The sequence below is a fragment of the Microtus ochrogaster genome, unplaced genomic scaffold (genome assembly GCF_000317375.1).
Source record: "Microtus ochrogaster isolate Prairie Vole_2 unplaced genomic scaffold, MicOch1.0 UNK99, whole genome shotgun sequence".
NCBI classification, from domain to species: Eukaryota; Metazoa; Chordata; class Mammalia; order Rodentia; family Cricetidae; genus Microtus; species Microtus ochrogaster.
Genome location: NW_004949197.1, coordinates 175,748 through 186,289, shown reverse-complemented (window position 1 = coordinate 186,289; position 10,542 = coordinate 175,748). Strand labels below are relative to the sequence as shown.

General features: G+C 51.8%; 2 protein-coding genes across 7 annotated transcripts in view; one reads left to right on the top strand and one right to left on the bottom strand.

Annotated features, from left to right (window-relative positions):
• Positions 1-1,098: 1,098 nt before the first annotated feature.
• LOC101994085 (transmembrane protein 198-like) lies at positions 1,099-6,119 on the bottom strand. Of its 5 annotated transcripts, XM_013355160.2 has the most exons (6): positions 5,246-6,118; positions 4,959-5,084; positions 3,832-4,085; positions 2,815-3,396; positions 2,269-2,441; positions 1,099-2,159 (listed from the first exon to the last, which is right to left on the bottom strand). In XM_013355160.2, exons 3-6 carry the CDS (start codon positions 4,004-4,006, stop codon positions 2,049-2,051), a joined length of 1,041 nt encoding a protein of 346 aa, XP_013210614.1. In that variant the 5' UTR covers positions 4,007-4,085; positions 4,959-5,084; positions 5,246-6,118; the 3' UTR covers positions 1,099-2,048. The 5 variants fall into 5 exon arrangements, with proteins under 5 accessions (XP_013210614.1, XP_026633827.1, XP_013210615.1 ...); XM_026778026.1 differs by lacking the exon at positions 4,959-5,084 and having other exon boundaries at positions 5,246-6,119; XM_013355161.2 differs by lacking the exon at positions 5,246-6,118 and having other exon boundaries at positions 2,269-2,438; positions 4,959-5,230.
• A 109-nt stretch (positions 6,120-6,228) lies between these two features.
• The window catches only part of Dnajc14 (DnaJ heat shock protein family (Hsp40) member C14), an 11,758-nt gene continuing 7,444 nt past the window's right edge, over positions 6,229-10,542 (top strand). The window contains exons 1-2 of one of the 2 annotated variants that reach the window (XM_005371155.2): positions 6,229-6,320; positions 6,771-8,233. In XM_005371155.2, coding sequence (XP_005371212.1) covers positions 6,827-8,233 — 1,407 coding nt within the window. In that variant the 5' untranslated portion in view covers positions 6,229-6,320; positions 6,771-6,826. Of the gene's footprint in view, positions 6,321-6,381; positions 6,621-6,770; positions 8,234-10,542 lie in introns of those variants that run through there. The other variant, XM_005371156.3, reaches the window with a different exon arrangement.

Below are 10,542 nucleotides of genomic sequence, written 5' to 3'. Positions count from 1 at the left end.
TTTTTTTTTCTTTCGCTGTTGTTTTTGGACAGGGTCTCTCTCTACACAACACTGGCTATGGCTATCCTGAAACACTCTGTGTAGACCAGACTGGCCTTGAACTCACAAAGATTCACCTGCCTCTGCCTCCTGAGTGCTGGGATTAAAGGCATGTGCCACCATGCCTGGCTAGTGTTTTTTGTTTTGTCTTCTTTTAAAATTTGTTTTGTTTTGTGTGCATTGATGTTTTGCCTACATGTATTTCTGTGTGAAGGTGTCAGATCCTCTGGAACTGGGGTTACAGACAGTGGTGAACTGCCATGTGGGTGTGGGGAATTGAACCCCAGTCCTGTGGAAGAGCAGTCAGTGCTCTTAACCACTGAGCCATCTCTCCAGATTTAGGGCATGTGCTGTGATACCTGGCTGTTAGTTGGGTCTTTAGCTGACAGGAGGCAACAGCTGATCTACTAGATACCCGGGTTCCGTTCTGCCAACGTCAAATGCAAGAAACGGCACAGTCATTAACTGAGCAAGGGCTCTGGGGGTCTTCGTACCACCTGTGACTTTCAGCAAGTTAATTAACCTTGGGAGGCTGGGCGGTGGCGGTACATGTCTTTATTTTTTTATTTTATTTTTTTAAATTTGACCAGGCACACGCCTTTAATCTTAGCAATTGGGAGGCAGAGGCAGGCAGGTCTGTGAGTTTGAGGCCAGCCTGGTCTACAAGAGTTAGTTCCAGGACAGGCTCCAAAGCTACAGAAAAACCTTGTCTCGAAAGAAACAAACAAAAAAACCTTGGAAAACCTTGGATTCTCTATTAACAAAATAAGGTCAATCTCAATGCTATAGGGTTGTTATGTTAGATGAAATGTTATATGTGAAATGTTCTATGTCAGACTGATGGAGTCTGACACATTTGTATTTAATAAAAGCTAACTTCGTGTTCCTGAGAGCTGAGCTGTCTGGGTACATATGTGTATCATGTGTATACGCACATCGTATACATAGTGTGACAGATGATAAAGGTGTCACAGCAGATCTTTAGGGACATCCTGATCACCTTTGCTTTGCTGTGTAAAGAAAGTAAAAAGCTACGGGAGAGGTCCAGCTCCCCAGTTGAATTTTCAAAGCCATTTTATTCCCATGTTCCCTTGTTCTTCTCCCTCTCTCATTACAGATTTGCTGCTGGGGGAGGGATGTGTCTTCCTTCATACTGCCTGGGAAACCAGGAAAGACCTTGCTCAGGAGAGTCAGAGGAGGGAGCGTTAGGATGGGTTAGTGGAGGCAGAAGGCACTTGACTACCACGCAGCCCCGAAGCCCAGGTTTCTCTGAGCAAAAAAGCAAGAATTAGGCATGCGAGCCAATGCTCTCTTCTTGGAGAAGGAGCCAGCTCTTGGAGAGGGGAGCTGAGGCAGATTCTGTGGTCTCCCCTCGTTGAAGAGAGAGGAGAAAGCACCATGGAGGATTGCATTCCCCTGAGGTAGAGGGGACTCAAGACTATGGGGTCCACTGAGAAAGGCCAACCAGAAGTCCATGTACCCCTAAGGAACCCAGGAGCTGGGGGATCTTAGAGTACTTCTGTGCCATTTTCCCTACCAAAAAAACTGTGACATGCCTCAGGGGCTCCTCGGTTTTCTACTGGTCTTACAACACAGCCCTGTATTTTACCACAGTAAGGCACATTGGGACATCTAAATGGATATTTGGGTATGGTTGCAGTTCAGTGGTAGAACGCTCGTCTACTCTGAACAACACTTAGGTTCTGTCTCAGCACTATAGGAATTTTTTTTTTTTTTTAAAGCTGTTTTGGGTAAATCTCCTTGGTTTGGAGCCAGTGTCTCTAGGGACCAGGGCACCGTGACCACTGACAGAGGTAGGTGCTGTATTGCTCTCCCCCATCTTTACAAGAATTCTCTCTGCCCGCTTTTAAAAGGGGATAGTCTGAGGATAGAGACTATCTCCAAGTCCAAGACGTAGGGAACTCTGTGTGGGCCCCTTGGGCTCAGGCCTTATCCACGTGGCAATCTCCTGCCCTCACTCGGGTAGCGGCATCACCAGAGGCTTAGGCTCAGGTCTGGGAGGAATGAGAGGATGGACAGAGGACAGTGGGATTGCAGCCAGAACCCACGTCCAGGACAGTGCGGGGACCCGTGGCCTCACGGAGACTCTGGAGATAACGCTGGGTGGACACAGGCCAGAGAGAGAAGAAGGGGGTTCTGGGTCAGACCCTAAGCTCACGCTGGCCATCACTGTATGCCCTCTGACCCATCTTCCCCAGGGTACCTCACCCTCCCGCTCACTGGAGCCAGACCGTCACCAGGGCTCCGGATATTGGGGGAAAGTTGACTTCGATAGCTGCCTTCATACAGTCCCACTCCAGAAGGGTTCCGATGCCACTTAGCCTCTTGCTGATGGATCCGAAGGAGCTGGAGATGCCTTCTCTGGTGGCTCAAGACCACTGCTGGGGAGGAGGCAATACAGATTCAAGGGGGCTTTTTTACCAAGTCCAAACAGAATTACACTCCACAGAGGTCGACTTGGCCTTCCCTTTAGTCACTAAATTTCCTCTACACGTTCCTCCTCCCCTCTCTGGGTTCCTCTACCTTCTTGGAAGAGTCCTAACTCTTCCTGCATCTCTTAGGGAGCTTTCTTCTTATTCTACCCAGACTTCCTTTGGCTGTTTCAACTCTAGCTTTCCTTCAGTGCCTGCCCTGTTTGACATGGGAATCCTCCCCCATCCTCATCTCTCCATCTTCTCCCTTCCCCTCACGTGTCGGAACCAGGGATAGCAGTAGGGGCAGGTTGGCTGCTTTTGTACCACAGCACTAACTCACCATTGGTGTGGCTTCCGCGTTCCTCAGCCATGAGTTTCCACTGGGCCAGTGTCCCAAGAGCCCCTAAGATTGGCCAGGTCCCCAGTAAGACCCAGCTATACCAGCAAAGAGGAAGCAATTCTGGAAGCGCCTGCAGGCGTTCGCTCAGCCGAGTGCCCAGTGCCAGCCCTTCCAAGAAGTAGTCAGCACAGGCCACCAGCACAGCAGCGCCTAGGAGGGCAGTACCCAGCACCGTGAATGGGCGTGGCCACCGGAGTGTGAGCAGGGCTCCCAGCAGTGCCAGCCCCATTAGACCACCGATCGGCACCCAGGCTGAACGTGGCTGGTAGATGGGTTCTGTGCCCAACAAGGTTCCAGCACCTAGGGTCAGACCTAGCAGCAGACCAGTCAGAAAGAGCCCGACGCTGCGAACCAGCATGGTGACCAGGCCGCAGAGGAGTCCGATGCCCAGTGCGATGCCTGCGCTCACCTCCAGGCTCAACTGTGTCTCCAACACTCGCTCCTTGTGGCACAGGAGGAAGATCACCAGAGCTCCTGACAGCAGACCCGAGAGAAACATCACTGCCTTGAAGCAGCGGTAGCCTGGGAAGGGAGGCAGGATGCGTTGAGAGGCGGAAAGGGGGTCCTCCAGGGATGGGTCTGCTGTGTTGGGAAAGGAACAGCATACCATGGGGACCTCTAGGCAAGGGAAAGAGAAGGACAAGCCCAGCGTTGAATAAGGACACTCAGAAGTGGAGGGGATGGGTGGAGAAAGCAGGAGGTGGAATGACATTGTGTAGAGAAAAAGGACAATGTCAAATCACCACAGACTGACTCAGACTCAGGAAAGTTGAAATCTCTGGGGGACAACTGGGATGGGATTTTGCGGTAGGAGACGAAAGAAAGGCAGATAACAGAGACGAGAGGCAGTATGGAAAACTCTGACAGAGGAGGTGGAGTGGCCGGAACAGGGAAGGAAGTTGGCATTATTCTGGAGGACAACAGTCTCGGGCGCTGCCCCCCAGGCCCTGCCCTCACCGAAGCAGCAGTAGATGATCCCAAAGCAGCAGCAAAGCGCGCACACAAGAGCAGGCGCCAGTTCAAGGCCGTCCTGGGGTTCCAAGGCACATCTCAGGTCCGGAGGTTCGGGGAGCTGTTGATTGAAGGGTCTTGGGTCAGAAGTTATGGTCAGCGGCAACAAGGCTTTCTCCATGGTACAAGGGAAGATGGTCCCAGAGCGGAAGGTCAGCTTCTCTCATCCATCCATAACTGTGGGGCAGGGGATGGTAAACCTGGAAGAGAACACAAACCGTGACTTGAGGACTCCGTACCTCCATTTCTTTGGAAACGTGACCTGTCCAACTAAAAAGCAACTCCCCTCATCTGCACTTAGGATGCAATACCAACCCCCTGCTGCATCGGACAGGGCAGGGTTAATAAAACAGGGAGAGGAAGGAAGAGGGAGAATGAGTCATCTTAGGGTTCCTGGACTACTACCGCTCACCACCCTCTAGGGCTGAGGAGAGCTGCTTAGACTCCAGCTTCATCCCAGCCCAGAGGTCCTAGACATGGGGTGTCCATTGGCTGCAGGCACCCCCATCCCAGCCACTGTGCTTGTTGCTACCTAAACTGTAAGTTGGAGCCCAAACCCTGTGATCTAAATGCAACCCTCAAGGAAGCAAGGGGATAGAGTTAAGAGTTTCAGATAAGGAATTAAGAGTCACCCAGTTACCCTGTCAAGATTTTGAAGTCTTGGCTTTAGGCCGAGATGGGGTTGGGGGAAAGCCGAATACAGCCAGTCCAAATCCCATGGCCCTACATGGAATAAGCAGGCGCCTGGCTCACCGACATCGCTCAACCTGGTATCCACTTGCTACTCGCCTCAGACACGCATGGGAATTGTTCCACCCACCCTCTCATCCTGGCATGCCCGGGGTGCCAATGGGATTTGAATTCTGATCCTGAGGGATCACTGAGGAGAGGCTGGCATTGGCAAGCTCCCTGTGGGAGCAGGGTGATGCCGATAAACTTTTCCTTTTGCTGTCTTTTGGATACTGAAGTCCCAGGCTAAGGGCTGGACTGGAGAACTCATGGGGCTCTTCTCAATGGCTTAAGAGTCTGGGACCCTAAACAAGGAGAGGTTAGGGAGGGGGTTCACTACTCACCACCCTCCAGGGTTGAGGAGAGCAAGCGGTGGGACTGCTTACACCTCCAGCTTCATCCCAGCCCCAGGTCCTAGGCGTACGGGTGGCTGTTGGCCAGGTCCCCTGTGCTCGGTGCTCCCTAACCGCCTGCAAGGCCGAGCCAAGTCCTGTGAGCTAAATGCAAGTAGCTTGGGGGTAGGGGTGTGTGTGGAGGAAGGAGACAGGGTGTGTGTTTGGGGGGGGGGATGACATCACGGGGCGGGCCCCCTCAATCCTCCCCTGTGTGTGGGGGAACTCAGGTTACCTACCTTCCTAATCCAGGACCAGGGACGCCCCCCTATCCAAGCAACGGAGAGTTTTGGGACTCCCACCAAGACTAAGATAGAAGGTGTCTGAATGCTGAGGAGATTAATCGACAATTTGACGTTTTCAAAGTCCCAATGGGGTCCCATTCCACCCCCAAGTCCAGCTTGGTTTCTCCCACTTCCCAGAGAATTGGAGTATTGTCTTCTGGAGAACCGGGTAGTCGGATCCGGGATGCAGGGAAGGGTTTTTTACCAGTGCTGGTGGGGGGGTGTTCATGGGTGAAAAAAACTTGCGGAGCAAGAAGGGCCTGGCAGGGACAATGACAGAACTGTAAGGCTTCAGGAGTGTGTGCAGAGGATCCACAAGGGTCTGCGTAGGGGTGGGGGCGCGTGCGGGCGTCGACCCAAACCTTATTATGTAAATGAGATGCAAAGCAGCATGCAGATGAGTGCGGGGTTCTGAGCCCCGCGGAGCCTCGCTCCGGAGCCCTGGCCCGGCCCGTGCGCCGCGTCCCCAGGGGGTGGATCAGCTGCAGGGAAGCTCGCCGGCCGTGTCCGGGAGAGGAGTGTCGCGTGTAGTCAAGGGGCGAGCCAGTCCGGAACACACACTTTGCTTCCTCTCTGGCCGGGTCTGGGCGCGCAGAGGGCGCTGACTCCCCTGCGTACTCTTGACTGTCTGCAAGCCACAGACTATGTGTGCACTGGCGGCTGCCCTTCATCTTCCAGTTTCAGCAGGGACAAGGAACACAGCCGCAGGCCTCAGCGGACCTTGGCCGCTCACTCGCCGCCGCGCGGCCCGTGTGGCCCGCAAGGCGGTCGAGGGCACTTTAAGAGGCGGGGCCAGGACGCTCTAGCGCCGCCCCCTCGATTGACTCCGCGCCGGCTCGCGCCTCCGCCAACCGCTCTTCTCTTTCCTTCCCGTCTTTTCCCCCGGTGACCCCGGAAGTGGAAGTCGGCGGCCGCGGCGGGGACGGAAGGCGGAAGCGGAGCGGGAGGCGGAGCCGGGGGAGCTGCTCTCGTAGCTCCCCCTGGCCTCAGGCGCAGCTGCTCGAGGGGGAGGAGTTACCGCCGCCGTTCGGTACGTCGCCTTTGCCCCTGGACCCAGTCTTTTGCTGGGGCACCTCTTAAGCTCCGCCCTGAGCTTTTCCTCCTAATCTGTACTGTCCCCACCCTTTTCTGACAGATTGCGGCCTCTCTTTAAGGCAGTCTTTTTTCTAAGAGTAATCCCAACCCCCCGACCACACCCTTTGCGGTAACCCCCCACCCACCCCCCACTCCCAGTTCCCAGATTGAAGAGTTTAGCTTCTATAGGGGAAAGAAGAAAAATTAAAATCTCGGGGGTAAAGGAGTTCCTGAGGTCGAGGTTTGGTGCAAGCAGGTTTGTGGTCAGCCTAATTCAGGTTTATTGTCAGGATTAATAATTCCCCCAAAGAATTCGAATTTACGCGGTAGGGGGAGTGGGTACATTGTTTAACTTTGTCTCTTGCCTCTCTTCTTGACCATTCCCAACTTGATAACTTTGTTGCAGGCAATAGAACTTTTCATGATGGCTGTGACCTAAAATCCTCAGGAAGCCACGGGGTCATGGCCCAGAAGCACCCCGGAGAAGGAGGGTTGTGTGGAGCCCATCACAGCGGTGGTACCTCCTTCAGGACATCAGGACCCTCTGTGGACCCTGAAATACTTTCATTCTCAGGACTCAGGAACTCAACAGACACTGCGCCGAATGGTACACGCTGCTTCACAGAGCACTCTGGTCCTAAGTACACACAGCCCCCACACCCAGCCCACTGGTCGGATCCAAGCCATGGTCCTCCGAGGGGTCCAGGACCACCTGGGGAAGGCGGGTACCCCGATGACAGTGAGGCGTCTTCGGAAGAATCAGGAGTGGACCAGGAGCTCTCAAGAGAGAACGAGACTGGGTACCAGGAAGATGGGAGCCCTTCCTTTCTTTCCATTCCACCTACTTGTAACTGCCAGGGAAGCCCTGGAGTCCCTGAAGGGACCTTCTCTGAGGAAGGCGATGGCTCTTCTAGCAGCTTCTGCCACCACTGCACCTCTCCAGCCTTGGGGGAAGATGAAGAGTTAGAAGAGGATGACGAGGAGGAACCTCTTAAATTTCCCAGTGACTTTCCACGTGTGTCCAGTGGAAAGAAACCCCCGTCCCGGAAGCAGAGACACCGTCTTTTGACCAAGGAGGATACTCGGGATAGTGGACGCAGAGATCCCAGGTCCCCTGGTCGTCATCGGCTGGGCCGAAAACGAAATCAGGCAGATAAGCGCAGAGGCCTGGCGCTCTGGGGAGTGGAGGAACTATGTCAGCTTGGACAAGCGGGCTTCTGGTGGCTGATTGAACTTCTGGTGTTGGTGGGAGAGTACGTGGAAACTTGTGGCCATCTCATTTACGCGTGCAGACAGCTGAAAGGCAGTGACCTGGACCTTTTTCGAGTTTGGGTGGGAGCCTGGGCAGGGAGATTGGGGGACTGGGCCCAGGTGATGGTCCAGTTTCTAAGCCAGAGCTTTTACTGTGCAGCAGGGCTGGTCACCCGTTTTCTTCGGCTCGTGGGTGCTTTCCTACTCCTGGCTCTTGCCCTCTTTTTGGGTTGTCTACAGTTGGGCTGGCGATTTTTGGTGGGACTGGGAGACCGGTTAGGCTGGAGGGATAAGACCTCACGGCTGTTCTCTTGGCTGGATTTTCCAGCCTTGCATCGTTGCTTGACTCTGCTGCGAGGTAGCAGACCGTGGCAGCGGCTGGTAAGATTAGTTCAGTGGAACTGGCTGGAGTTGCCTTGGGTCAGGCAGAGGACTAACAAGCAAGGTAATGCGCCTGCCGCTAGTGGGCGCTGCTGCCAGCCAGAAGAGGAAGTAGCCAGACTTTTGACCATGGCTGGGGTTCCTGAGGATGAACTAAACCCTTTTCATGTGCTGGGAGTTGAAGCTACAGCGTCAGACATTGAACTAAAGAAGGCCTACAGACAGCTAGCAGTGATGGTGAGTATCCTTTGCTTCTTGCACCTCTTATGTATTTTCTGTTCCAGTTTTACTGAAGCTGAAGGATTGCATTCCTTTGTTTTGTTGTGAGGCCGAGTTTCACTATGTAGACAGGCTCACCTAGACTCAAGATTCTCCTGCCTCCATTCTGAGTGCTGTGGTTTACAGGCGCTTGCCTCTACTCCTAGCTAAGTGAAGGGAGACATTCTTAGGAAGGAGTCATGGACGTCTCTGACTAGGGAGCTTACTTTCTCCCCATTTAAAGTCTCTTGTCTTGAGGTTTTTTTGGGGGGTGGGTTGGGGTCATATGACAGACAGGGTTGAACTCACTCACTTTGCAATAGCTAAATGAAATCCTTTACTTAGTATAACGAGGAGGCCCAGACAGGCAGTATCTCAGTTGCTCTCACCTGAACAAAGGAATTTTTGCTTTGTTGAAGTACTGGGATTATAAATGTGCATCACCATGAATGGTAAAGGAGGAAAAGGAGGAACTTAAAGATTTTTTTTTTTTTGAGACAGGATTTCTTTTTTTTAAAAAAATATTCATTTATTTATTTGGTATGCAATATTCTGTCTGTGTGTGTTTGTAGACCAGAAGAGGGCAGCAGAGCAGACCTCATTACAGATGGTTGTGAGCCACCATGTGGTTGCCAGGAATTGAACTCATGACCTTTGGAAGAACAGGCAATGCTCTTAACCACTGAGCCATCTCTCCAGCCCCCGAGACAGGATTTCTTATGTAGCCTTGGCTGTCCTGGAACTAGCTCTGTAGATCTCAAACTCAGGCTGACTTCAAACACACAGAGATCCACCTGCTTCTGCCTCCTTAGGATTAAAGGCCTGTGCCACCAACACCTGGCAAGAACTTATCTTTTTAGATGTATTTTATGTGTATGAGTGTTTGCCTCCATGTATGCACATGTACCATGTGCGAACTGGTACCCGAGGAGATGAAGAGTGTGGATCCCCTGGAGCTGGAGTTGGTGATGGTTGTGAGCTACCATGTGAGAACTGGGACTGAACCTGGGTCCTCTACAAGAATACCAATTATTTTAGCCACTGAGCCAACTCTCCAGCCCCAACAGGAGATTTTAAACATGGAGAAAACCATTCTCTCACAGAGAGGCAAGTGTGGACCTTGAGTGAGAGTGTTCAGGTTGTGCATGCCAGTGGTTATTCCAGGACCAGGAAAATGAAAACCGCTTCTTTTCTCTTGTGAGATCGAGGGTGGAGTCCAGGACCTGTGCATGCTGGGCAAGTGCTGTCCCTCTGATGTCCATGGAATTTTAAGACCCAGTGTAGCACGATTAGTAAAAATCCAGAGACAGAAATTGGGGTTCAGCCTGAAGGTCAGAAAAACAAAACAGCCAGCCTCTGACTCTTACCTCTACCTCAGTCCGAAATGGCGATCCTGCCTCCAGGAATCTCAGAATGAGACTGTGTCTGAAAGCTGTTTCCTCCCATTATATATTCCTCGCTAGTTCTGGGATTAAAGGTGTGTACCACTACCACTGATTTCTATGGCAAACTAACGTGGCTACTGGGATTAAAGGTGTGTGTCACCACTGCCTGGTGTGTAAGGTTGATCAGAGCAGTTGTTTTAGTCTCTGAACTCCAGGCAAGCTTTATTTATTAAAATACAAATGAAATATCACTACAACTCAGAATATGAAAGGGAAGAAAAAAGGGAGCATAAATCATAAGAGAGACATGATTGTCACATATGTGCCTGAAGATACGTTGCTTTTGTTAACTAGGTAGGCGGGAGTTTTGATGTACTGTATACGTGAGAGAATGAGGTGTTTTTTTTGCAGTGCTGGGGTCAAACCCAGAATCTTGCTCATTCTAGCATGCACTCTGCACCTGAGCTGAAGCCCCGCCCTGCGATTGCTATTTCTTTTTTTTTTTTAAGATTTATTTATTATGTATACAACATTCTGCCTCAATGTATGCCCACACGCCAGAGGAGGGCGCCAGATCTCAGTACAGATGGTTGTGAGCCACCATGTGGTTGCTGGGAATTGAACTCAACCTCTGGAAGAGCAGCAGCCAGTGCTCTTAACCTCTGAGCCATCTCTCCAGCCCCTGCGATTGCTATTTCTGTACAACTAAAACTATATTATGAATATGAATAATTGTGTAAAACTGTACCTGAGGCTGACTTGATTGAATGGTCATCCTTTATATACACAGTTCTACCCCCCCCAAAAAAAAAAATCTCTCTTGTTCTGGGCTAGAATTTCTGTTGACTTGTCGTATCTAGCCTAGGCCCCTATATGAATACCTTTAGAAGGCTGTTTTATCAG